Source organism: Spinacia oleracea, chromosome 2 (assembly GCF_020520425.1).
Source record: "Spinacia oleracea cultivar Varoflay chromosome 2, BTI_SOV_V1, whole genome shotgun sequence".
NCBI classification, from domain to species: Eukaryota; Viridiplantae; Streptophyta; class Magnoliopsida; order Caryophyllales; family Amaranthaceae; genus Spinacia; species Spinacia oleracea.
Window position 1 is genome coordinate 103,010,602 of NC_079488.1, and position 26,543 is coordinate 103,037,144.

Consider the following 26,543-nt stretch of genomic DNA (forward strand, 5'->3'; position numbering starts at 1 on the left):
ACAGGGTAATAAAAGAAAATGTGCTAAAATCAATCAAAAGGTCTTGCGTGCACAATGTGTACAATAAATTTATTATACACCAAGATAACTTTTACCAATATTTTTGTAACTTTAATCTAGTTTTGATTAACTTTTATATTAGTAAAAAAAAGTTGATAGATAAACATTTTAAAGGGTTAAATGATTAATTTTATACATTATTAGTGATTTTGAAAAAACAAGTTTTACTAAAATAAAAAAAATTTATCACAAAAACTTTTACATGTATAAGCTTAACTTTTAAGCATTTTGAAGTAACTTTAAATTCGGTATACAATATTTATTGTACAATTCGAAGGAAAGAGTTTTTAAATACTCCGTAAACAAAATACAGGAAAAGAAGCATTGAAACGGCGGCGTCTTACGTTATCCGCACAGTCTTCTTCAAACTACTGCTAAGTGGAGTACTTTCTCTCGCCATCTATGGTGTCAACCACGGAAAATTGAACTCCTCAAAGGTTACAACAATGGCGTCTGCATCTTCACCTTCCTCGCTCTCTCTCCTCTCGAATTCACTCTCCAAACTCCACAACCGCCAATTCACGGCTCTCCCTTCCACAGCTCGACCGGGTTCGAATCGGTTTCAATGTCAGGCGACCGGACCAACCGGGTTCTTCACGAAATTGGGGCGGCTGATCAAGGAGAAGGCCAAAAGTGACGTGGAGAAAGTTTTCTCAGGATTTTCGAAAACTCGCGACAACCTCGCCGTCATCGATGAGCTCCTCTTGTATTGGAACCTCGCCGACACCGACCGCGTCCTCGACGAACTGGAGGAGGTTATTTTCTCTCTCCTCTCATCTTCTGGTGAAAGATTTTGTCAATCTTTTTTGGAGTTGAAAATGGCGATTTTGTTGTGGTTTTTAGGCATTGCTGGTGTCTGATTTTGGGCCGAGGATTACGATGAAGATTGTGGAATCTTTGCGGGAAGATATTTTGGCTGGTAAGCTTAAATCTGGACCTGAAATTAAGGTATGATTTTATTTGATTATGTTATAATACTGCTGCAATTAGTACGACATCCATTAAGAAGTTTCTCTGGTAATTGTAGTTTTATTGCATAATTGTACTTGATATCTTTGGGAAATTTAAGAGGTGTTAATATTTAGATAAATGACATTGGATGATTTGATTAATTGCAATTGAACAAATTGGATGAGCTAACAATTTAGTGAGAACAAACAATGATAATTATAATATGTATTCGCAAACTCTTGACAAGTCTTGAGGACTACCGTTTTCGTAAGTTATGTTTGGAGTCCTTGCCAATTTTGTGAAGTGGAATGTTGGTGTAGGATTGAGGGATACTAGCTGTATTAGTAGTTTCCTAATGGTTGCTGATTTTAGAGACTTTTGATTGGCTTGAAATCTTCTATTCCGTGATATTTTCACGAAAAAGCATCTAATTTTCTAAAATAATACGAAGTAATAGATTGTGTTTAAATTTCCAAATACCCCTCCACTTGAATGGAGTCTCGGGGGAGTTGAAGAGTGAAGGAATAAGAGTAGTAGAGTACAGAATTATGTGAAGAAGACCTGAAAATGAATCAAAATGGTGGCTACAAGTTACTCTATGATTTGACTATTGATTTCTGATAGGGGAGAATGTTTGGTGTAATTTTTGCTTTGCTGACTGATGTAAAAATTAATTTCTCTGATGTTATCTCTGTAGGCTGCCTTGAAGAAGAGTGTTCTTGAGTTTCTAACAAAGAAAGGAAGTAAGACAGAACTTCAGCTGGGATTTAGGTCTGTAATAATTTACCTATTTTTTTCATAGTTAACTGTAAAGCTGGGCCTGAGTTTAACTCAACATACAGTTGGTTGTTACCTTGTTTTCTTGTAGGAAGCCTGCTGTAATCATGATAGTTGGTGTAAATGGAGGTGGAAAAACAACTTCTCTTGGTAAGTTAGATAACATGACACTTCAAAAGAATATGATTTTAGAAATTGTAATTATTTATTCTTGTGCGAAAACCTACTTCGAATTTACTTTGGTATCTGGTGATGGTGAAATAATAAGATTTCATATGGCTAGGATTGTAAAATAAGGGTGCTTTAGATTATCCTTTGAGTGCAGTCTTGGTCATTTGTTGTAAAATATCCCATAGTACCTTATATCCTATCTTTCTTTGCAGGCAAGTTGGCTCATAGATTGAAGAAAGAAGGAGCTAAGGTTAGTTTCCCCAAGCTTTTCCCTAGGTGCTTAAATGTGATCTGTTTCGTGTTTATTTTGTATGTGTCAATTACCTGTTTTATTATGAAAGTTACTAAATAGTGAGATATACTCATATATACTTTAACAAAGACCTTACCTTAAAAAAGACCCGAATAGCGCAAATCTTGATGTATAAACCTACAGAGCAGAAAATCACAGGAAATTTTACTATCACATAAGAGAGGGGCAAATTAATCAGCTATGGAAGGGTCCTTAGCAGAACATTAAATCTCTATGTTCATGTATCTATTGTTCCAGATACTACTAGCAGCCGGTGATACATTTCGTGCTGCTGCAAGTGATCAGCTTGAGATATGGGCTGAACGAACAGGTTGTGACATTGTCGTAGCAGAGAAAGAGAAGGCCAAAGCAGCATCAGGTAGGAATTCAAACTTTGACGTTAGTACTCCGTAAAAGATTAGGAATCCTGTATTGGGCCTTTTGGCTGCTACAAATGACAGTGCAAAATGGCCTTAAGGATGTGTTTTCTGAATAGTTCTTTCGCAGGCTGTTAAAAGAGGGAAAGAAGGCGGATTTGATATTGTCCTATGTGACACATCTGGCCGTAAGCATTCTGCATCTCTGCAAACTTCTTCTGTACATGATTTTTTTTTTTTAGTGGCTTTATTATGGGCACCTTTTTGTGTCAGGTCTTCATACTAATTACAGTCTCATGGAGGAATTGATAGCTTGTAAAAAAGCTGTGGGTAAAGTAGTTTCTGGTGCTCCTAATGTAAGAAGCTTCTGAACTTTCCATATCAATAGAGTTGGTATTAGATTGAATAACCTGGAATTTGCTGCTACCTTACAGGAGATTCTGCTTGTTTTGGATGGAACAACTGGTTTAAATATGCTTCCTCAGGCCAGGGAGTTCAACGAAGTACTGCCCCTAACCTACCTTTGAACTTCAAGCTTCTTATATGTTTATGGTTTGGCTGTAATTCTGTTGTCTAACTTGATGATCTATCTCTGCTCTCCATTGAGAAATCAAATTGCTGCTGTCTGATTTGTTAGATCTCTTCACTGGCAGGTTGTTGGAATTACTGGATTGATCTTGACAAAACTTGACGGTTCCGCAAGAGGTGGTTGTGTGGTAAACATCTCAGTCCAAATCTTTCCAGGAATTGTTTAATCAATTTATTTTCCATTAATCTCGGCTGTTAAAAATGACATGCAGGTCAGCGTGGTAGATGAGCTCGCTATTCCTGTGAAATTTGTGGGTGTTGGGGAGGGCCTGGAAGACCTTCAGCCTTTTGACGCCGAAGCCTTTGTTGATGCCATATTCTCATAATGTGTAACTGGTGAGAGGTGATTTTGATGGCCCAATGTTGCTTAACATGCACATACGTTTGAAGCTACTAAAATAATTCACATCAGTCCATCTATCATAATGCTGCTTTTCTTGCTAAAAAGAAAGTTTCTTAGACAAAACCTCCTTACTTGACTGCTGTCGTATGGTTAATTACATCTTGACGTTTCTGGATTTATATCTAGTGGTTGTTATTGGTCATGAACATATATTATTCCCTCCTTTTTTAATTACCAGAACTGGAAATTACTGTAAGTTGTTCCATAAATGATCGTTCAGTTACTTTGTGTTGCTTAGGTTTTGTACGTACGTTCACAGAACAAAATGAATTCAAAGTCAAGGAGCTGACGCTAAAGGATTGATCACCATGATGGCATCTTTAAAGAGTTTGGGAGATTGAAGCTTGCCAATGAACAACCCTCAGCCAGAGTACATATCTCAGCGTTATCCTTGGTTTGCATCATTCAAAGAGCTATTCTGTGTGCTCGTCTAGTCCATCCTTACCAACCTCTAAGGAGGCCTAGGTATAGGCAAAATTGTACAAGGTGCATACCTTATGAAGATATGATATATCATATATGAGCTACTTTCTTAGTTGGAGATATTTGTGGGGTACATTCTTGAAATGTATCAACATAACATGTACTTTTGTTGTATTGAGTAATGCTCTAATGAAGATACATTTTGTGGATACTTTGGAGTGTAAATTAAAAGTTGCAATATTTCCTCGATATACATTTCAACTCTTTAAAGTTACAAGTACTACATAATATTAGAGTATGACTACAGATATTTATATCATAATTTTGCTGAAGGGAGGTGATGGAGAGTAGCTTGAGCAGTGTAAAGCAGCTTCTTCGTCTCTTTTAGTCTGATTTCAATTGATACTACGGTTAAGTTTCTCCCACTCCGCACTACTGATGCATTAGCAATCAACTCGGCCTGCATCACATTAATTAGTACTTTCAACAATTTTCCAGTTTCCATTCAAGTCTTGTTGAAACTAGTACTAGCTCTATATAACTTACATTTATTGAAGCAGAAGAAAGATAGGAGATGCTCAACTCAACAAGAAACAGCGGCTTCTCCTCTCCTACTATGGTTCGAGCACACGCTGTGGCTAGCCTTTCAGCAATAATTGCCACTGCTCCTCCATGCAACCCCTTGTAGTAGTTCTAAACCAAACCAACACCCAACATAATTATCACAATTTAGTTTATTAATCTTTTATCGTAGTCTCCGTTTAGTAGGGCATAAAACATTTTCCTGAAGAACAGTTTCCCTCTATTTTCAATTTTAACAATTTCCTTAGAAGTAAAATTGTTCTCCCAATGATGGAAAATCATGTTCCCTTCAAAATGAGGGGAAAATTGTTTTCCTTCATTTTTCTTATCTATCTTGTACACTCCTCTTATCACCGGCTTACTTTCCCTTTCATTTTTCTTACATGGAACTAAACAATGAAAAACTAATTTTGAAATTATGTTTTCCATGAAAATCATTTTACACTCAACCCAACGGAACTTAATATATACTTAACGGCATTCATACCATATGTAAATAAAAATCGAAAGACTTATGTGCCCTATGAATTATAACTACATTCCAAGTGAAAACTCAGACATTATTATTCAATTATTCATTTTCTTGCCAAATTTTATGCTCATTAATCGTAACAATAACGAAGACAATTCAATATATATTTGAAACCTTAATTCCATTGATAGGGTAGCCTACATGAATCAAGATTTTATCTCATGTGATCGTCGACCATGACCCTCTCTCCCTCCCATTAATGTCAATTCTCATTCACATAACTCTAGATTTCTAACATAAAGTAGAAAACATATAGAAACCCCTAATTTATTGCGTTTACACAATTACGTACTCATACCTTAGGAGTGTTCCATGAATGTTCCAATTAAACTAAAAAGGAATAATTAAAATTAGTAAGAATTAATGAAAGCATAATTAAGTGAAGCTTACGGCAACAGGAGGAAGAACAGAAAAGGAGCAAGTGACGTGGCCTCTGGAAATGGAATCAACTTTGAGAAGGCTGACAACTAATTCTGATAGAAAATCGTGATTGGTGGAGATTTGCGGGAGTTTGAGCGAGATGCCTAGACCTTGGAAGAATTGCAATGTTGATTGGGTAGCATAATCTTCTCCTTCTTGTTCTTGTTGGTCATTGTCCACCTTGTTTTTGGAGTCGTCAATCGCCATTCTCAAATATCACGAGGAGAGAGAAATTATGGAATTGGGGATTTACTGATTTTTGGATGAAATTCCCAGATTGAGGTTGTTGTTGTATCTAGCTGATGTCATAAATTGCCTTAATTTTTGGCAAAGGTATTCCTCTTTTAGTTTTAACTAACCTTTAGGGGGAATGCAAAAAGTAGGTACGTGGCCAAGTGGCCAACTATCACGTGGTAAGTGGTAATATTTTCTTCATGGTAAGGCCCAAGTGTCCCATATGAAATAACTCCATAAAAATGGGTTGTGTAAATGTGTCGTGTCTTGTTGCAGATTAGTGTCGTTTCATCTCCACTATGTTATGTTTAGTGTTTATTGTAATATAGGTAGGTTGATTTGGATTAATCCCGGAAGATTCAGGCGTGGCACTGGCGGTCGAAAGGTCCATCCGTGACAGTATGCCCATATCCAAACACAAATAATATTGTGCTTCCACATTTCCACTTTTATTCAATCATTATATGTGCAAGTAACATCGTGTTTTTTTAGGTGTAATGAACCACAATAGCAAATTATAAATGAAGGGCGAAGGATTTAGACATGTGCCTATGATACATAAAGTCATAAACCATCACTCTATTGGTCTTTTTGCAAACATAATAGGATTCTTTTGATATATGCATCACGCTCCTTAATGCATAAAATAATATGGTAAGATTTGGCTTAAAAACAATGGAGTGAGTAGGATTTGATTCACAAAGTTTTGGGGTAGATTTGATTTTTCAAATTTGTTTACTGAAGTTGGTGCCTAATTTTTTTAGGATTGAATCATGGAGTGACAAAGTTCAATAAGATCAGTTCAATGCTTAAAATATTTAGGCTGTTCTAATTTTAAAAAATAAATAAAAAAGTGACTCCAATACTTTGCGATTACAATGTCCAAGACACATATATACTCCATACAATTCAAATTATTAAAATTAATACACCTAGTAGCTAGCATGATATATCCACGTACCGGACACACGTTACGTTGCACGTCATGACGACGACGACGACCATATATTTGTATTAGACAAACGCAACATGATAGAATTTAATAGCATGAACAAGGGGAGTCTCTTAGATGAATCTTAAGGAGAGAGAAAAAATAAGAGCTAGCTCTTAGGTGTGTAATGGGAGTTTCTTATTTGGAGATTGTAAGAGAAATTTCTGAAATAAGAGCTAGTGCCACATCATTATTTTTGTATAAAAATAAAATAAAAAAATAGGACAAGAGAGTATAAGAGCTAGTGTTAAGAATTGGTCCATTTTCACAATTTTTGGGAGTGGCTCTTGTTTGGAGTTGAATCTTATGTGGACATAGGAGAGAGAATAAGAGTCACCAAAATAAGAGTCTCCTCTTATTGATGAGGATTGCTAAACCTCAAGTGACTTGTGTCCATGTGGACACAAGTGACTCAAATACAATTATTTTTAGTACCAACACAGCATATATCAGTACCAATAACACAAATAATTTGTATTGATATTTCTTAGCAATGTATTGGGATACTAATACCATACTAGTCTTAGTACCAATACCAAATTAGCGTGTACCAATTACAAGTCACTTGTGTCCATATGAACACAAGTCACTTGAGGCCAAGACTTCCTCCCTTATTGATGCTCTTTATGGTTTGGACAATTCACAAGAATGACAACTGACAAGCAGAGCCTGTCAAATTAAGGGTTGTTAACTTGTAAAATCATAACTTTGATGGAGGAAGGTGATAGAAAGTAGCTTGAGCAGTGTAAAGTAGCTTCTCCGTCTGTTTCAGTCTGATTTCAATTGATACAACTGTTATGTTTCTCCCACTCCTCAAAACTGTTCCATCAACAACCAATTCAGCCTGCATCACATAATCACATAATCACATATTTGGTTAAGTACGTAGTAATTATATATACGAAGTATTTGTTTGTTTCCATCTGGTCTGTTCGATCACTATTCACTAGCTTACATTGATTGAAGCAGCAGAAAGGTAGGATATACTCTGTTCACCAAGAAACAGCGGCTTCTCCTCCGCCACTACAGTTCGAGCACACGCTGTGGCCACCCTTATCGCTACAGTTGCCGCTACTCCTCCATGCAACCCTCCATAGTAGTTCTGAAAACAAATAACCAAACATGCAACGTATAATTATCAAAGTCCACTTAACTTGAATTCCGACCAGGTTAGCTGATTAAAGTCATGGACTAGCCGAGTTATAGAGAAATCCCCTAGTCATTTAATTTTAATTTTAATTTATAGACACTCAGCTAAGAGCCTTAAATTATGGAGAACAATCATATTACAACAAGGAAATCGGTTTATTTTATGCTAAAATTACATACTAGAAAACTCAGATCAAATCAAGGTATCGGATCAAATGGTAGTTTTGGATACCAGATCAAATCAGTAGATCAGAACAGATCGGCTATATCATAATATAAAAATTTATAACCAATCATACTTATAAAATTCGGACTAGACACCTAAGTTCTTTATTTCAGGTACAGAAAAGTCAAATAATAGATCCTTACATACTTCATACGTAATAAAACGTCAATATAAATAAAATGAAAAGAGAATAACATAACAAGAAGTACTTTGTACGTAGAGCAAAACATACCAGATCAAATCAATAGTTAAAATGAGGTGTACCGTATATATGGTGATATAGTTTTAGATACCAGATCTAATAAGTAGCTAGATCAGAATAGATCGACTAGATCTTAATATAGAAATTCAGTATCAATTATACTTATAAAATTCGGATTAGACACCTTAGTTATTTATTTCAGGTAAGGAAAAGTCAAATAATATATCCTTACCTATGTAATAGAACGTCGATATAAAATGAAGAGAGAGGGTGAGTACTTCGTATAGTTAAGAGTGACTGATAAGAGTAATGAAAGTACATAGCTAGGTAGTAAACTTACGACAAAAGGAGGAAGGACGGTTGTTAGTGTGTTGGGGGAGGGACTCAATAGAGATCCCCAAATCATCAAAGAACTGTATTGTTGATTTTGTGTCTTGCTGTTCGTGCATTTTTTTCGTTGAGTCGTCCATCGACTTTTCGAGTTAAGAGATTGAGGAATGTGGAATCACTTTCCCAGAGTTAAGAAGAACTGCAGTGTTGATTATTGATTTATGGTTAATACTTGTACGCTTGTCGAGTTGTAGCCCATGTAATAATTGCACTCAAAAGTAAGTGAGCCCCTGTTTGGGCACTCAAAATTGTGGAATCAATTGTTTCTACTCGTAGGCTTTACACATTATTGATTTGAAACTTTATTCTATGATAAAAAATAAAAATTAAATCTTTGGGTTATTATCATAAATGTCATTTTGGTGTTCCTTTATAAAATAGTCTAAAACGCCCTTGCTGTATAAAAATTATAATTACATTAATTGTAAAATAAATTAAGAAGATATAAAGGGAATCCGTCAATCAAATTTAATCACCACCAACAAAAGGTCAAAAATTAAAAAGAAAAATCAAAATCAAATGCTTAGTCACAACAAATTTGCTCCCTATTAATCACATAATTTACTTTTCTCTTTCTTTCAAGTACTTTATTGTATGACACATAACACATTTTAATATAATCGCAATTAAATCATATTTGAATTTAATTTTTTTAACAAAATTCAATCAACCAAACATAATAAAAAAATCTTACTCCAATAGTTTCGACGTCTTCTTTTTGTTTAGAGAAATGTTGCAAATAATATTTACTATATAACTAATTTGCTTTCTTATACTCCATAATCTTAGCACGCATCGCGTGCATATAAAAGTAATTTACTCATAACTTAACTACTTATTTAGATAGACCTTGACATTTTTCATCTTATTTATTTATTTTTATTATGAATACATACGTACACTCGAGAAATGAAGCATATTGACATGAAAATATTGGATTAATATTAATATGGTGAACAAAATTTTAAAAAAGAAGAAAAAATTGCCTATAGTATTAACATAAATTAATTTATTACATGAAATATTGTATTAATATTAACCTTAACATGAAGTGTTGTATTTTTATTCTGATGTGGACATTATCGGTTTTGATGTGGACAAATCGGTTTTGATCTCTTCGTGATCTTGACATATTTGTTCTGATATGGATAAATCGATTTTGTTCTAGACAAATTGTTTTGATCTGGACAAAGCGGTTCTGGTTTGAATGTACACAATCACAAAAGATCAGTTCTTATATGGACAAATCGGTTTTCATCCTGACATGATTTGAACATTTGATTATGTTCCTGACATTATCGATTATGACCTGGACATGATATGTATGGACATATCGGGTATAATCAAGACATGATCTGGACAGATCGGTTCTTATTTGAACATGATTTGGACATTACAATTATGATATAGACATATCGGTTCTAATTTTGACATGATCTGGACAGATCGGGACACAAATCTGTTCTGATTTGGACATGGTATGGAAATATATGTTCCAATTTTTATATGATATGGACATATCTGTTATGATATGGACATAATATGTATAGTTTGGTTGTTATATGATGTGATTTGGAAAGAACCGTTCTAATATGGACATGATTTGGACAGATCCGTTCTGATATGGGCATATTGGTTTTGATCTGGACAATATCCGAACATATCGGTTCTGATATGAACATGATCTGGATAGATCGATTCTGATTTGGCTTGGACATGATCTATACATATCGATTTTGACCTGGAAAAATTGTCTGTGTCAATTTGAAACTTGGAAGCTCCTATTTTGTTAATGTTTTATTATTATTATCATTATTATTATTATTATTATTATTATTATTATTATTATTATTACTACTACTACTACTACTACTCCCTCTGTCCCAGAATACTCGCACCGGTTCGAGTCGACACGCTTGCTAATGCACAACTTTGACCACCAATATCTTTAACTACATATTATAAAAACTTATAAAATATTAATATTTTAAAAATATATGTTAAGATGAAGCCAACAATATATTATATGCTAACTTTTGTTTTCATATAAAATAAATAAAACAGGGTCAAAGTGAATTATGTGAATAGTGCAAAAAGTCAAACCGGTGCGTGTATTCCGGGACGGAGAGAGTATTATTATTATTATTATTATTATTATTATTATTATTATTGTTATTATTATTATGCCTTAAACAATAGATCATAATTACACCACCACCACCAACAACAATAAGCATATGATATGGTATGATATGACATGATCTGATCTGATATGGTCAGGTTTGATCTGACCAAATATGAACTTATTTTTTCTATCTGGTCTGATATGATCCGATCCGTAATAAGTAATAAGGTCCTGAAATAAAGTGAACTAAACAACTCTAAGCCGGACCTTATTCAATTCAAAAATCAGGTTAGTATCTAATACAAATTCTTATTTAAAGGTGATGTGCAATAAATATTGTACATCGAAGTGTTATTTATTTTTAATGATAATTTTTTTTATTTAATAAAAATATTCCTTCAAAATCACTAGTAATATATGTACAAAGCTAACCATTTAACCCATTAAAAATTAAAAGATTTGCATTAGCAAGAGTAGCATCATATGGTGCAAGTAAAAAAAAATAACAGGGAAATATATTATGAAAATGGGCTGGACAAGATCGGGCCAAACGGGTTTGTACCAACCGATCCATTAATTGAATTATCTTGACCCGACCCATTTGATGTTAACCCACACCTAATGACGAGGGAGTTCAACATGTTTGCATTCAACAACTATGTGTGCAATTATATAGAAATAAATTTGGGTCAGATTAGGGTCACGCTAGCCCAAAACATAACTAGCCTTAATTCAGGCATGGAACATCCATTTAGCAAGCTTATTGGGTTCTGGGATTGAACACTAAAAACAAAGAAAGATTAGTCGGGTCTGGCCAAGCCTCGAGAAGGATTAGCTGGATCAATTCAGTTGTCAATTCCCTCAATGGTATGCTTAAAGTCATGTGCCACAACCACAACCAGTGGCGCTTAATTTTAGTTAAATTTTCATTAATTTACTTGGTTTACTCTAGTTAAAATTTTATTTTTATTTTTTTCAAAAATACATAATTTTAGTTAAAGTTTCTTCAATTTATAAATAGTGACCCCTACCTATAATTTTTAGATTCACTAGTGAGGGCATGCTTGGATTGAGGGTAATGTATTAAAGGGGTAATAAAAGTCAAACTAAGGTAATTAAAAGTGATGATAAGGGGATAAAATGGTGGCAAAATGAACAAGCTATTGTTGGCAAGAAGAAAATAAAAGAGAAGGGGAAACAAATACCCTCATCATGGGGGAATAGTTACCCACCATCCCACTAGGGTGATTATTACCCTCATTTGGGGTAATTACTTCCCCCCTTCCTCCCTTCTCCTCACAACACCACCACTACCACAACTTCTCATCAAAATACCACCACACCACCTTCCATGCAACCACCTCGATTCACCTTCATTGTCCTTTTATTATGGTGATTTGACTTTTATTACCCCGTAATCCATTACACCCAATCCAAGCGTGCCCTCAAGAGTGGGGATACTATTTCCTTCTGATCTCCTAATCTCACCACATGACACCCTTACCATGGAGGAGCTCCCCTACCGCAGCCACCAGACACATAAGAGTATGATTATTTGGTCAAATGACAAGAGACCCTATTTTGTATTTTAAGTTTCAATAAAATAAGGTTGACAAGCTGGAAATAATAATAATATTATTAATAATAATGGGGTCTATAAAAACCAAAGAAAGAAGGTAGTATGCGCCAACCATCTCTGTTTTTGACATTCCCATTTTCTGTCTCTCCTCTTTTTCCACCCCGAGAGAAAAAACCAGAGAGACAGAAGAATAACATTTACATTTTTTATCCATCAATTTTCTTCAATTTCATCAAAGCCATGGCTCAGGGAAAGCTTGAAGTCCTCCTCGTCTCTGCCAAAGGCCTCGAGAACGCCGATTTCCTCTGTAATTCTCTCTCTAACTTACTCTATTTTTGTTTATCATTTTATATAATGCTTTTGTTTTACAATTATAATAATCTCGTTTATCTTTTACTTAACGTTATGATTCTCATGATCTCAACAAAATAAAATCAATGAAAAAATTCAATGGGATTTGAGATTTTGGTGAAAGAAAAATCAGAATTTGTTTGATTTGTGTGATTTAATGGTGATTATTAGAAATTGATGAGTTGTGAATGATCGTAATCGGGTGGTAGCGTTATTACACGATTTGTAATGGTATTGGCGTTATGGTCAACTTTCTTTCAACCTAACCTACCTCTAAATGCGGGGAATTTTGATCATCATTTGACACCCTTTCTTTTCTAAAAGTCTTTACACTTTATGGTACCTAGATTTTATTTTTTATTTTTTTTTTAATTTTGAGGGTAAGAGAATAATTTCTTACTTATACAGTTATACGAGCCATTGATTTTTCATTCAATGTTTTATATTGCTCAAGCTGTACCTTGTATAGTTATTTTAGAACTCTAGAGGATCCGAAATCATCAAACGGATACTTGTCTATGATAAATCTGAGATTTGGTTTGTAAACCAAATGAAATATTGACTTGTATACCAAATGTAAATTTTAAAAAAAAATTAACAAAAATGATGTATTTTATATGAAATGCCTCTTGGAATTACTGGTGAGTGTGTTTATTAGTATTTGTTAAGATCATGTTGAAAATTGACAAGTACAAAAAAATTAGAAGAAGAAATTAACCAATTGTCTAGTGTCTACATACTTCATTCCAGCCTACATTGTCGTCCTTTGTGACTATAGATCCAAAATAAACAAAAATACTTCTATTAGGTTGAACATGTTTTCTCCATTAAACTTCTGCAAAAATAAATAAAATAATTAGTAAAATGTTGCCAAGGTTGGTCCATCAAAGATATGTAATTATGATTCCTAATTTCTTTCTAGATTTGAAGATACTTCGTATTTTTTCCCTTTTCTGTTTAGATCATCAGTTGAGTCTAAATCTAGCCTATCTAGAATTATGATTAGAAAAATTGTTACGTAAATAATTTAGCTGAATTTGAGCTTAAAACATTGATTTTTGTTGCCAAGTTAACATGGGAGTAAATTATTAGCAACGACACATTTTGTTTGAATACGTACTCCAGGATGGAATCTTTCCACCCAAACAGTTGTCTATTCTAATGTTGATTGAATGTTTGTTGATATGATTTCAGCAAGCATGGATCCATATGTCATTCTCACTTGCCGCACTCAAGAACAGAAGAGCAGTGTTTCAACAGGTTCATTCGAGGCCCTTTGAATTTGTATCAGTCTCTTACTAATTAGCCTTCCTAAATAGATATCTGTCTATGTTTTGATTACTAATTAAGATGGGTGCAATTTAGAAATCAGCTTTTGAGCAAGAGTTCTATAAGTAGTACCCAAATCTTTATATGCAATTAAATAAGCGAAAACTAAGTGAGTATACCATACTGGTGTGGTGAACCATGCATGCAGATAAAGGATCAACCCCAGAATGGAATGAGACCTTTTTGTTTACAGTCTCGGGACATGTTCCTGAACTCCATCTCAAAATTATGGACAAGGATACTTTTACTGCTGATGACTTTGTTGGAGAGGCAAAGTAAGATTATAAAGACACTTCTGTAACTTTTTCATCTGCGAAGAAACTTGTGTAACTGTTTCATCTGTTTGTCATTGCAGAATTCCCTTAGATGTAGTCGTTGAGGAAGGAACTCTTCCTCCTACATCTTACAATGTTGTCAAAGATGGTGAATTCAAGGGAGAAATTAGAGTCGGACTGACTTTCACTCCTGAGGTAATCAAAATATCACAATATAGCATCATTCACTTGCAAAAAGTTCATCTCACAATGCATACTGACTAATCTCGGAATTTAATTGCAGGCGTACCATAATCGTGATCTTCCAGAGGAGGAATTCGGTGGATGGAAAGAATCATCATACAACTAAAGAAAGAATTGAGCTAGCTGAAGGTGGTGGTGCAATTTACTTGATCATTAGCATTCCAGCAATTGGATGACCTCTCAGAGAGTTTTTCGTTACTGCTAGGCCGATTTCCCTTAGTCATATTTTTTTTTATCTTTTCTCTGTTTCAATTTTGAAGTATATCACCAGTCACCCCAGTTTCTATAAAAATTATGGAGTATTGAGCTTGAGCTTTAATGGTACAATATTTTACTTAAGATTGTTGGTTAATTCATCTTTTACAATACTTTTACTAAGTTTTGTCAATGTAATTCTGCATTTATCACAAGGTTTGAGTCGAAAACTCAGGCATTGCAGTAAACATTCTTCCAAATGTTCTTAATGCCACCAATTTTATATTTTAAACACTAACAGGGAATTGATAATAAGCCTATTAATAATCCAGTGGGTTTTGGCTGATCCCATCAAAATGCTCGTAAAACTTAAATAAATTAAGGTTTATGATCACATATATAAAAAGGAGTTTATGAAAAAACTTCTTGTAGGATTAAAACCAGATCAAAGTTAATGAATATCTGCTACACGTACCATTTACAGAGAAGGCAACTCACCCCACGAAGGGCAAAAAATCAAAAAGGAGAAGAAGACAATTAGTTAGACACGCTTTTCAAATTTATACTACAAAGATTTCTGAATTACAAGATTAGAATCGCGAATAGACTCAGAAGATCACTTCTTGCAGCACTGTCCACCTGAGTTAGTAGGAGAAGGCAAACCCAGATCCTTACATAGTTCTTCATCAGGGTACAGAGTACCGGGGATAGCACCAAAAGCCGTTCGAGTAAATTCTGTACCCGATACTGCGTCATGTATGTATGCTGAGGCATCTTCCAATTTCTTTTTCACGTTGGACGATGACAAGGAGGCAAACTTTTTTGAGGACGGAGTTGTAGAGAGTCGACTGTTAGTCCCTTGGTCCAACTGAGCAGCCTTTAAAAATCTTTCTGTTGCAGCTTCCCAAGACAACTCATGCCTCTGTTCATCAGTCAAGAGGGCTGGTTGTTCAGCCAGAGCTTTACATGTTGTTGCAGCAAACCCTTCACCATCATCATACACGCGGCAATTAGGGAATTGCTTAAAGAATTCATTAGACGGATGGTTGGCACACACGACAATCTTTCCCATCGCTAATGCTTCTGCTGTTGTTGTGCAGACTACATCTGTTGTGCTTGGATTGAGAAACACCTTGTAACTGAAAAAAGTAAAAACAGTGAAAGAAAACAAAGATAAGACTTAAGAGAACAAAGAATTTCCTTCAAAAAAAAAAAAAAAAAGAGAACAAAGAATTCCAAGGAACAGCAAAATTAAATTTTACTACATGGTAATATTAAATTGACCATATATGAGGCTAGAACTTACTCATGAAACAAAGGATCAGCATGATCACGTCCAGGATGAACTCGTACAGGTAGTTCCAGTTTCTTAGCTGCTACCTTGACCTCATTAGAGTCCTCTCCGTTACCATAGAGGTCAACTTCCAGACCAACTAGCTTTTTCTGATGGTCCTTAAGAAGTTTGAGCAGCTCTTTGTATCCTTTATTCCAAATCATTTTACCTATGTAATAGGCCCCTTTAGTGAAGACGGGCTTCCCATCTTCAAGATCTTCTTTCTTTTTCTTGCCAACCTCAAGAAATTTGGGGTTTACTCCATGGACATTGCATATGACAGATCTTGGAAGATCCTGGGTGGCTGCAGACAATCGAATTACCTGTCATTTACGAGTCATCAATACAATTAGAAAACATAATAAGAAAAATAGTGATGGGTGGCATATAAAAGAGATTATACAGACATATATCTCAGATATATGAACAAGAAATTGATCATTCACATTCCACACTTCGCAAGTGCCTATACAAATACTTAAGATTATCTGCAAGTTCATTATTGAAAGGGGATTAAAGTTGCAAGATGATCAGGCTGTAATCACTAATCAGTGCAGCAAAGAAAACATAGGCTTGTGCCTTTCACAGGCACGTTCTCCTGACTAGAGTTTGCATAAGGTTGAACTTTGACACGCTTGGACAATTTCCATTTCACCCTTTTCCTACTGTAGCTCAAACGACAAGATTTACTATGGCCTTTATTGGGAGCAAGGGTCTGATGTCATTCAATACTCTTACCCATCAACCATTAGGCCATCAAAGGGACTTTAAACTTCCATCAAGGCTTTCAACTAGTCCAGGGTTGTTAAGGGTATAGCTGACAAACTCTGACATGGACTTCTCATAGGCACTTCGAGTTTGATGTCCTCTGTGATCAAATAGCCAGTATGGAATTTGAAAAATGTGAAAGGCAGCTTGAGTCCAAGGAGTTTCCCTCTATACAACAACAACAACAAAGCCTTAGTCCCAAAATGATTTGGGGTCGGCTAACATGAATCGTCATAGAATATCGTCATTGTCACCAATCAAACAAAAAAGGAGCAAGAAGTAATAAGAAAAACAAGGAAGAGAAAGTGGAATTAATAAAAGTAAGAAAGGGAAAAATGTATATATATTATAGAAGAAATATGGTAAGAGATAATAAAAAATAAGTAAAGTTTAAAATAAATGAATAAGTAAAATAAGTATATTTCAAAATAGCATGTAAATTAAAAAAAATTAAAAAGAATTCTAAAAATAAATAAAAATAAAAATAAGAATAAAAATAAAATAAAAAAATAGAAAGAAACAAAAACATGAAAGCTGTATAAATCAACTGAAGTCATCAATGTATATTCTCTCCCTCCACACTGTCCTATCCAACGCCATATTTTCCTCAATCCCAAGAAATCTCATATCGTGCTCAATCACCTTCCTCAAAGTTTTCTTAGGTCTTCCCCTACCCCTTGCAGTTCTATCACTTTGCCACCCTTCTATCCTCCTAACCGGGGCATCACTTGATCTTCTGCTTACATGTCCAAACCATCTTAAACGATTTTCCATCATCTTAAACTCAATCGGTGCAACCCCTACTTTCTTCCTAATAATCTCATTCCTCAAACGATCCTTTCTTGTATGCCCACACATCCAACGTAACATGCGCATCTCCGCCACATTCATCTTGTGCACGTGACAATGTTTCACTGCCTAGCATTCCGTGCCGTATGACAAAGCCGGTCGAATGCGGTAAAATTTTCCCTTCAATCCTTGGGGCATGCCTGAATCACATAGGAACCCCGTGGCACCTTTCCACTTCAACCAACCTGCTTTAATTCTATGGGCCACATCGACATCCAATTCTCCATCCTTTTGGATAATAAATCCTAATTCCTAAATAACGGAACGTTTCAGAGCCTTGGACAATTTTCCCATCTAAGGTAATCTCCCCTGTCCCTCTACCTTGGACTCCACTAAACTTGCACTCCATTCCGTTTTGTTTCTACTCAGCCTAAAACCCCGAGATTCCAAAGTTTGTCTCCATAACTCCAACTTACTTTCCACTCCTTCTTTTGTTTCATCAATCAACACAATATCATCTGCAAATATCATGCACCAGGGAATACCATCTTGGATTGACCTCGTCAATTCGTCCATGACTATAGCAAAAAGAAACGGGCTAAGTGCGGAACCTTGATGTACTCCAATGGTAATGGGGAATTCTTCGGTCTTACCAACACTAGTTCTCACACTCGTACTAACTCCCTCATACATGTCCTTGATGATATCAATATATTTCCTCGGAATTCCTTTCTTACTTAATGCCCACCAAAGGATTTCCCTTGGTACCTTATCATACGCCTTCTCCAAATCTATGAAAACCAGATGTAAGTCCTTCTTCTTATCTCGATAATTCTCCATTAGTTGCCTTATAAGATGAATGGCCTCCATAGTCGATCTCCCATGCATAAATCCAAACTGGTTCTCCGAGATTTTCACAGTTTTCCTCCGTCTTTGCTCAATAATCCGCTCCCAAAGTTTCATAGTATGACTCATTAGTTTTATTCCTCGATAGTTGGCACAATCCTGGACATCACCCTTATTCTTGTACAAGGGGATGATGGTACTCTTCCTCCACTCTAATGGCATCTTATTACTTCCCCAAATCTTGTTGAAAAGAGTTGTTAACCATACAACCCCTCTCTCTCCCAAGCATCTCCAGACTTCGATAGGTATACCATCGGGCCCCACTGCCCTCTTGCGTCCCATATTTTTCAGTGCCATTTCGACTTCTCTCTTTTGAATTCTTCGCATAAAGTCTAGGTTAACCATATCCCTAGGGATATTTGTATCCCCAATATCGCGCCCTTGATCCCCGTTGAACAAGCTATCAAAGTAGAACCTCCATCTATCCTTGATTTCCTTATCTCCCTCCAAAACTTTTTGATCAAAATCTTTCACACATTTAATCCTCCCGATGTCTCGCGTCTTTCTATCTCTCATTCGAGCAAGTCTATAGATGTCTTTTTCACCTTCCTTTGTATCAAATCTTGCGTAAAGATCCTGATTCACCTTTGCTCTAGCCTCTCTTACGGCCTTCTTTGCTTCCCTTTTAGCCTCCTTGTACTTCTCGTAGTTCTCATCACTTCTACATTTTCCCAACTCTTTATAGCATTCTCGTTTAGTCTTTATAGCTTGTTGCACAACTCTTTATAGTTTCCCTCTATATTATTTCTAAATTATCCTTCAGCATCCAAATGTGGTCGGTAGGACACTAAAACGTGACTTAGTAACTTCCGTCTTGTGTTAACCAATCTTGGAAAATCTATCCTCAAAACAGTATTCTCGAAGAAGGCTCAGAAAATCATTAAATTAGCAAAGACAAGAACCACAATTAACTCATTACAGTTGAAAAGCTACCAAGATTAAATAGTTATCCCTCCATTTCAAAAAAAACCTGTAGAACTATTGTGCATCACTACATCATCATAATAATGTAAAATTAACAAGATGATAACTAATTGCATGGAAGTAACTTTAGGGAATTGTTACTAGACAGTGATGTCTTCACAATACAAATAGATGGTCAAAGTTAACTTACTTGGACAAACAAAGTCAAACATGACCTATTATTTTGAAACAAGATAGTATTTCTGATTTGAATATTTGTATATGAGAATTGAGAAACATCTATTAGCGTCTAAATAGCTAAATGACTCGGGTGGAAAGCCATTCTTAATAGACAGATGATTTCCACTGCTTGCATAGAATGACAATAGTTCTGAATATCAGTTATATGATGTATCCCTCAATAAACCAAAACAGACATACTAGTGAAAGAAAATCAAATTTCCAGCAGAGGATCAGACATATATACCTTATCGCAGTAGATACCGATTACCCAACTATTTACATGTTTCAGAAGAAATGCTTGGACAGAATTTTTCTCTCGTTTAACATATTCCAGGTAATTGGTGTGGACAATCCCGATCACAAGACGGAATTTTGCTTTCCATCTATTTCCATGATGGTACCATGTTAGATGCTCGGGCTCCTCGAGGACAGCAATGTCTGCCTCTTCGTCTGATATAACATCAGTAATATCTCCGACAGGAAGAATGCTCCTTTTATCTGTCGAAAACTGCAGTAAGTGTTTGATCTTCAGTTGTTAGTACCATAATAAATAAACATCACTGGTAAAATAAAATAAAATAAAAACTGTGAATACCAAACAGATAAATTACCCCACCCCAGATAGTGAAACGGGTAATTGACCTATTACCATGCACACAAGCAATGTTTCAGAGCAGAATATGAGGTATTCAAGGGATCAAAATATTGATAGGGCTCAAAAAATTTATACAATGGACACTGATGAAACTTTTGCACGGATGAATGAATGAAGTGAATATTGACAGCGCATTTTGTTCAGGAAAGTATCAAGCATATTCCCAATGCCAACTTTGATTGACAGAGTTCAAGAGCCTGACAGCAAGGTACAAAGTTGTAATTCATTTTTCACTTTATTTTTATAAAACAAACTTGGTATTCTTGAATGAACCTACCATACTAACATCAATATTTTCAAGCTTGAAAAAACGCTACCACACTAATACCAATATTTCCAAGCTTGAATGAGCCCTAACATGCTACACCTCATACGAAACAAGAAACTTAAATGTTCTGCTATCATTCCCACCATTACAACAATACTTAGCAGTTAGCAGCAGACAAATTAGAAATAACAAATTAGTCTAATACTCTAATAGCAGTACTTACCCTTCCAGGATAAAACTTTATTTCAAACCGGGATATGAATCCTGTCCTGTCTTCAAGCCATTTGAGTACATATGCCTCGTGATCTAGGGCTGACTTGAATGTTATGTTGTCAGGGTATACAAGTCCTTGATCTTTAAGAGACAACCATGGAATTACAAGAGTAACCTTCCGCTCCCCATCTTTTGCAAGATAACAAGCACGGAACAACGGATTCACAGCAGTACCAGTCATCCATGGTAAGCTGGCAGTGGTATATATTGCAATTTGCTGCTTCTTAGCCATTTCGGCATCAACTTGTATGTAGAATCACAACAATGAGTATAAATGTCGGAAAAACCAAAGGAATCCTCCTATTTCAGGCTCTCTTTCTGAAGAACCACAATATGGATCCAACTGAAACAGAAAACAGTGATTACAAAATCTGGCACTGGTAAAACATACCATGAAAAAAAAAAACTAAAATAAGAAGAAATGCGTAGTAGGCAACAGAAAAGTTACTCGTCAGTCATCATACTTAACTAGTTAACTGTAACCATGTATGTGGGAGCAAACTTCACATCTCATCTCAAGGCTCCCTCACGGCCCTAAATCCCTACACCTAATCCATCTAGTGACAAATATATTTACTAACAGCATGCTACAACCCATATCATCCATTTAACTATTTAAGGACATATTCTTATGTGCACCTAGAGCTAGGTGCACCAAAGGGTGGAAAATGCAAGTGGGTGAACCTAAAGCGCAAGAGAACTAGGTGCACTAGGGTGCACCTTAGATGTTCCCGCAATTCAGTAATACTAGTCTGCACCATTGGCTTAACTCTTACGTGCTACCAAACATAATCACTGGAGTGTAGTGAATATTGTATCATTTATCCCCTATATGGCTATATCCATAACCTCCAAACTACATAGAATTGTGATATCCACCAACTATGCCAAAGTATCCTCAACAACCCTGCTACTAGAACCACTCCCCCAGAACTCCAGAAGTGATTACATATATACATAAAGTATGTTATATGTCATCGATATGTAAGAATACCCCATCAAAAAATATAGTACAGACCATTATCGAATCTCACCATCTCATAGTTTCCCAAGTAACAAATCCATAGAAAAAAAAAAGAACCTTCATGAGTCGAACAGAAGGCACCCTTCACTTCTACTTATTTCATTTGTCATCTACTTCTTAGTCCTACTTCTCTTTCCCTCTTTTTTCTTAAGATCAGCAAGGAAACTTTTTTTAACTCTTAGAAGCAAATAAAACTTGAAGAGCTTATTAACAAGGGGTTTCAAGCCTGAAAATTCTGAGGTGCAATTGAGTACACCTAGGAGTTGGGTGTACTCTAGAATATCTTTTGCTCGTATGAATATCATCAAATGAACAAAAATATACTCCACCCTTGGGTATCATTCACAATGGAGGTTGGTTATCATTCAAGCCACAACACTGGTCCTAAACTCCTAACTAGGGTATAATCTTTCCTGAACACATGTCATCTAGAAGCTAAAATAACCATTACAATAATCAGGACAAACTATTTGTGAGATCAGGAATAAAATAAATAAATATGAAACCCAGATTCCCTCAGCATACATCAATCTTTAATTATCTGCTTCAATCTTTGTTCATAGAGTCTAAATAAAGTACAAGAATTAAAGAAAAATCATATTTCGCATACCCATTTTAAGCAAAACCCTTCAATTAATCATCAAAATACTCAAATTACAACAACCCCATATGAAAAATGCAATATAACACAACCCCGTCTTCAAATTTAAGTATAAAGATTCCAATTACTTGCCAACTTAATCAAATTTAACACTAAAAAAAGTTTTTAAGAATTTAAAATTATACCTATAATTTGTCTTGTTTGGCGATTACAATGGGGTTTTAGATTGATGAAACGTCAGCGTCACTGTTGGAGTATTTGTCCTCCAAGCTGGGAGAAGCAGGAGAGAGAAAAAGAGCAAAGTTTTGATTGACCAGCAGTTGTTTTTGTACAACGGAGGAGAGGAAAGAAGTTGCTGTATTTTTTGTTGTTCGTAAAATAAAAATGAAGCAAACATTTTTCAACCGAATATTCGTTGCCTACTTGGTTGTTGCTCACATGTTTAGCTTTCCTTCTTCCCTTCTATTCGACGGGCCCTTAACATCAACTTCCCCAAGTTGTTCTATTTCCGATTCAATCTACTTTTACAACCGTGTGAATGAGCCACAAGGAGAGAAAAGGAAAAATTAAATTTTTAATTTAACTAATTTCACTTTAGTACTTTAGCTTTTCGAGATTTTTAGATTCTGAATTTGATCCCTCTTATTTTGGATCACCAAAAACTTGAACAAAAGATGGGCCACCACTTGCGCCACCACCACACACCCTGCATGCCACCACCAACAGCTACTCTTCCTTGAAAATGAGGGAGAGTTGTTAAAGTAGACAGTCATGTCCTTGTCAATCCAGACGTGGAAGTCACGACCATCATTCTCAATGATGTACCCACTCTCCCAGCCATCCACGGTAGCATCTTGGAGGGTACGTGTATGGGAGGCGATGGTGAAACTTAGACTACCTCCTCCACTACTTGCAGGTCATCTGAACTGCAGCATGAGCCTCCCAATTAAGCTTGGGAAAGATCTTTCTCACGAGGATGTCCTAAGAGTAGCAGAGGGGGTGACAACCACGGAGAGCATACACACCTAAGTTCAATTTAAAGCCCAGCGTTAATATCAAGTAACTCTGTTTAGATTTAAGTAGAAACCCTAAGTCAAAACAGTAAGTAAAAAACATAATTACTATTGAATTATGTAAAATAATGCAAAATTAAACAACAATTGTTTAAGTTAACATATAACCACCACTATCAAGAACATGCATGCACTAATTCGATTAAAAAATTGGGAAGTAAAAATCGAAAAGACCCTAATTCCTACTAAAAATGTTAAATTATGAAAAATCATGCCACAATGATTTAAATTAACAAATAGAACACCATTATGAAGAACATGAATGCATTAATTTTGGAGTAAAAAATACTAAACAAAAAAGCTCTGATTTGTCATGCTACAACTACCAAAAAAACGACTTTAATGAAAAAATCAACAAAGAGAATGAAAGTACCATTGCCCTAGTTGGAGACCTTCTTCTTTTTTGCAGGTGATCCTCAGCACTCCACTTTAGTTGATGATGTCGCCATTTTTGCAGAGTAGAGCAATTACTTCGACTTTTTGTGTTTTTGTGAGTAAATTGGAAAAAGGCAAGTGAAAATGAAAGGGAGGGGGAGGGGAAATATCGAGGAAATAAAAAGGGAGGAACTAGGGTTGGAACCGTAAAAAAAAACCCTCCCAAAAAAGAAAACCATAGAAGGAGGAGATGAAACGTGTAAGTTGAAAAGTCTAAGTAAGTTGAAAAACCAAGAATCAGTTGTTTCAAACCACTTTACACGTGTAAATTACTATTTTTTAGCAGCTTTATTATTATTTCAATCAATTTAACGGAAAAACTAACGATGTTAACAATATTAGCCTTTTCCATCCACTTCGAAGGACCAAACTGACACTTTTGAAACTTTAGTTGGCAATGTTTAGGGACCTAAAGAACTCTTTATTCATTTTTTGTAGCTTCCATATTTTTTTTATTAATTTTCTAAAAAAACAAAAAACGATACCGAAATGGGCCTATACAAATTTGATTTCCAATGCAAACATAAAAGTAATTGCATTTAAATGCAATAAAAATAATAAAAAAAAATATGGTCAGTTTGTAATTTACCCCACATTAAATATTTTAAAATATTTGTTATTTCCAAGAAGAATTTATTGTACAACTCATTTTATAGGAAATACATTAAATTTAAAAAAAACATGTGAAATTTTGGAGGGAAAAACAACGGTACTTTAGTATATTATATTGAAGATGAGAACCCATAAGATGTTTTCAGGTCCACCAAAATTGAAACTGAGAGAGTTTTAAAATGTTCCTAACAATTCAAAATTACAAATCATCATTTTCATATTTATAGAATAAGAATTTTACCTCAAAAAAATCCGTAAAAAAATAATCCGTAAATAAATTCAAATTCATCGATTCTACAACGGTATTAAAAAACATTTAAGAGATGAGTAATACGATGAGACATGAGAAGAGGGGAGAGAAAGATGACCTGCTTGTAGTGGACTTCATTGGTGTAGCCGTGTAGGTGTACGAAAGAAGCATAGGAGTAATATCGCTAACATCAAGCCTTGAAACAGACAATATTGTCGTCATTGGAAGTTCCTCAAACATCAGGGTGTTCATCGGCGTGACGTCGGAACCTTGACGGAGCAACGTCCTTGTTCTCCCAACTTGGGGGGTTTTATTCGACGTCCTCGTTCGCTAAAAACTCCCCCATAGTTATGATGAAAAGACGATATTGCTCTTTAAAAGAATCAATCCTCTCTTCCCTTCACCCCTTCCATAAACCACTTGCTGCTTCGGCCAAGTTTTGTCGTCGCCGTCGTGTCCCTGGCCCAACCCATTCGATGCTCAGAAAACCCCACCACCCATTGCGCCGCCTGGTTGTCCCAGATTCCCCCCCCCCTCCTTTGCTCTCTTATATGTGCGCAGCCTGGCCGATTCGGTGTAGCAGAACGGAGGAGGAGAAGAGGGCGCAAGAGGAGAAGCAGACCACCAGAAAACAAAGACGCAAGAGGAGGAGCTAGTATACGCGACGCCGAAAAACAGAGAGGAGATGCCGCTGAAGAGATCACCATATGGCACCTCTGTCGATTCGGTAGCCGCTTCGTTAGATTATTTCGATTTTTTTTATGGTTGGGGTAGGGTGCCCCCCATAATTGGCGGCCCTAACCATGGTTGTGCCGCCTAGTAAAAGCGGCGACGACCATGGTCCAACCGCAGATCTTGGGTGGCTGAACCATAGTCACCACCGCTTTTTCTAGGCGGCACAACCATGGTCATGGTCGTTGCCGCTTTTTCTGGGCGGCATAACCATAGTCATATGGCCGCCGATTCTGGACGGCACCCTTGATTTAAAAAAAAAATCGAAATTTAAAAAATTTCCAACCACCAAAATTATTTCCTTAATTCGTAAATTCATTCGGGTTTTTTTTTAGAAATTTCTATTATTTAAATGTTTAAAATTTTGTGAATTTTCATATTATTTTTGAAAAAGTTTTTTAAAATTATGGAAATTAGATTTTATTGATTTTGTGATATTTATTATTTTTTAAAATCATGATAATTAGTTTATGTGAATTTTGTGAATTTTCATATATATATTTTTTAATTATGGAAATTGGTTTTTTCTGTTTTAATTAAATAATTGAAATTATTTTGTAATTGTTGTTGAAAATGTTGAAATGATTTTGAAGTGTTTATTTGTGGTAGAGTTTTATAAGGGCACGACCGCCTTTCCACATAAATTACGCGGGCGTTTTTAGCGAACGAGAACGTCGAATAGCGATACACCACTTTTTATCGTATACTCCGTACTTTGTATCTTTTACTTATTTTCTTTTTTTTAACGTACATACAGCTGTATAGGGGATTAAAAAGGAAATGGAAATAATTTACTTGCACAATAAAAGGAAA

The 26,543-nt window shown here is 35.5% G+C and overlaps 5 protein-coding genes across 6 annotated transcripts; 2 read left to right on the forward strand and 3 right to left on the reverse strand.

The window, feature by feature from the left end:
- The first annotated feature begins 373 nt into the window (after window positions 1-373).
- On the forward strand, window positions 374-4,291 carry LOC110789058 (cell division protein FtsY homolog, chloroplastic). Of its 2 annotated transcripts, none has more exons than XM_021993714.2 (12): window positions 374-815; window positions 904-1,008; window positions 1,709-1,782; window positions 1,880-1,938; window positions 2,172-2,209; window positions 2,510-2,630; window positions 2,748-2,816; window positions 2,902-2,984; window positions 3,063-3,131; window positions 3,282-3,344; window positions 3,429-3,559; window positions 3,858-4,291. In XM_021993714.2, the coding sequence occupies exons 1-11, from the start codon at window positions 507-509 to the stop codon at window positions 3,540-3,542; spliced, it is 1,104 nt and encodes a 367-aa protein (XP_021849406.1). In that variant the 5' UTR covers window positions 374-506; the 3' UTR covers window positions 3,543-3,559; window positions 3,858-4,291. The 2 variants fall into 2 exon arrangements, with proteins under 2 accessions (XP_021849406.1, XP_021849401.1); XM_021993709.2 differs by having other exon boundaries at window positions 375-815; window positions 3,429-3,552.
- LOC110789069 (uncharacterized) lies at window positions 4,262-5,895 on the reverse strand. The gene is made up of 3 exons (XM_021993720.2): window positions 5,547-5,895; window positions 4,589-4,735; window positions 4,262-4,502 (listed from the first exon to the last, which is right to left on the reverse strand). The coding sequence occupies exons 1-3, from the start codon at window positions 5,781-5,783 to the stop codon at window positions 4,359-4,361; spliced, it is 528 nt and encodes a 175-aa protein (XP_021849412.2). The 5' UTR covers window positions 5,784-5,895; the 3' UTR covers window positions 4,262-4,358.
- Window positions 5,896-6,604: 709 nt separating this feature from the next.
- Window positions 6,605-8,957, reverse strand: LOC110788607 (uncharacterized). The gene is made up of 3 exons (XM_021993231.2): window positions 8,719-8,957; window positions 7,757-7,903; window positions 6,605-7,645 (listed from the first exon to the last, which is right to left on the reverse strand). The coding sequence occupies exons 1-3, from the start codon at window positions 8,782-8,784 to the stop codon at window positions 7,502-7,504; spliced, it is 357 nt and encodes a 118-aa protein (XP_021848923.2). The 5' UTR covers window positions 8,785-8,957; the 3' UTR covers window positions 6,605-7,501.
- A 3,602-nt stretch (window positions 8,958-12,559) lies between these two features.
- Window positions 12,560-15,009, forward strand: LOC110788615 (elicitor-responsive protein 3). Its single transcript, XM_021993243.2, has 5 exons — window positions 12,560-12,779; window positions 14,018-14,083; window positions 14,301-14,427; window positions 14,508-14,622; window positions 14,711-15,009. Exons 1-5 carry the CDS (start codon window positions 12,575-12,577, stop codon window positions 14,774-14,776), a joined length of 579 nt encoding a protein of 192 aa, XP_021848935.2. The 5' UTR covers window positions 12,560-12,574; the 3' UTR covers window positions 14,777-15,009.
- A 266-nt stretch (window positions 15,010-15,275) lies between these two features.
- LOC110789077 (digalactosyldiacylglycerol synthase 2, chloroplastic) lies at window positions 15,276-23,115 on the reverse strand. Its single transcript, XM_021993726.2, has 5 exons — window positions 22,814-23,115; window positions 20,954-21,346; window positions 20,052-20,315; window positions 16,172-16,521; window positions 15,276-16,004 (listed from the first exon to the last, which is right to left on the reverse strand). Exons 2-5 carry the CDS (start codon window positions 21,233-21,235, stop codon window positions 15,482-15,484), a joined length of 1,419 nt encoding a protein of 472 aa, XP_021849418.1. The 5' UTR covers window positions 21,236-21,346; window positions 22,814-23,115; the 3' UTR covers window positions 15,276-15,481.
- Between the last annotated feature and the right edge of the window lie 3,428 nt (window positions 23,116-26,543).

Excerpts from the sequence above, each read along its gene's own strand:
- LOC110789058 (XM_021993714.2), top strand. The coding sequence starts at position 507 with ATGGCGTCTGCATCTTCACCTTCCTCGCTCTCTCTCCTCTCGAATTCA. Across the intron at positions 2,817-2,901 it reads CCTATGTGACACATCTGGCC|GTCTTCATACTAATTACAGT; the intron begins GTAAGCATTCTG and ends TTTTTGTGTCAG. Across the intron at positions 2,985-3,062 it reads TAGTTTCTGGTGCTCCTAAT|GAGATTCTGCTTGTTTTGGA; the intron begins GTAAGAAGCTTC and ends GCTACCTTACAG.
- LOC110789069 (XM_021993720.2), bottom strand. The coding sequence starts at position 5,783 with ATGGCGATTGACGACTCCAAAAACAAGGTGGACAATGACCAACAAGAA. Across the intron at positions 4,736-5,546 it reads CTGTTCTTCCTCCTGTTGCC|AACTACTACAAGGGGTTGCA; the intron begins GTAAGCTTCACT and ends GGTTTGGTTTAG. Across the intron at positions 4,503-4,588 it reads TTTCTTCTGCTTCAATAAAT|GCCGAGTTGATTGCTAATGC; the intron begins GTAAGTTATATA and ends AATGTGATGCAG.
- LOC110788607 (XM_021993231.2), bottom strand. The coding sequence starts at position 8,784 with ATGATTTGGGGATCTCTATTGAGTCCCTCCCCCAACACACTAACAACC. Across the intron at positions 7,904-8,718 it reads CCGTCCTTCCTCCTTTTGTC|AACTACTATGGAGGGTTGCA; the intron begins GTAAGTTTACTA and ends ATTTGTTTTCAG. Across the intron at positions 7,646-7,756 it reads TTTCTGCTGCTTCAATCAAT|GCTGAATTGGTTGTTGATGG; the intron begins GTAAGCTAGTGA and ends TATGTGATGCAG.
- LOC110788615 (XM_021993243.2), top strand. The coding sequence starts at position 12,575 with ATGCGCCAACCATCTCTGTTTTTGACATTCCCATTTTCTGTCTCTCCT. Across the intron at positions 12,780-14,017 it reads CGAGAACGCCGATTTCCTCT|CAAGCATGGATCCATATGTC; the intron begins GTAATTCTCTCT and ends ATATGATTTCAG. Across the intron at positions 14,428-14,507 it reads GACTTTGTTGGAGAGGCAAA|AATTCCCTTAGATGTAGTCG; the intron begins GTAAGATTATAA and ends TTGTCATTGCAG.
- LOC110789077 (XM_021993726.2), bottom strand. The coding sequence starts at position 21,235 with ATGGCTAAGAAGCAGCAAATTGCAATATATACCACTGCCAGCTTACCA. Across the intron at positions 16,522-20,051 it reads TCGGTATCTACTGCGATAAG|GTAATTCGATTGTCTGCAGC; the intron begins GTATATATGTCT and ends CGTAAATGACAG. Across the intron at positions 16,005-16,171 it reads GCTGATCCTTTGTTTCATGA|TTACAAGGTGTTTCTCAATC; the intron begins GTAAGTTCTAGC and ends TACTTTTTTCAG.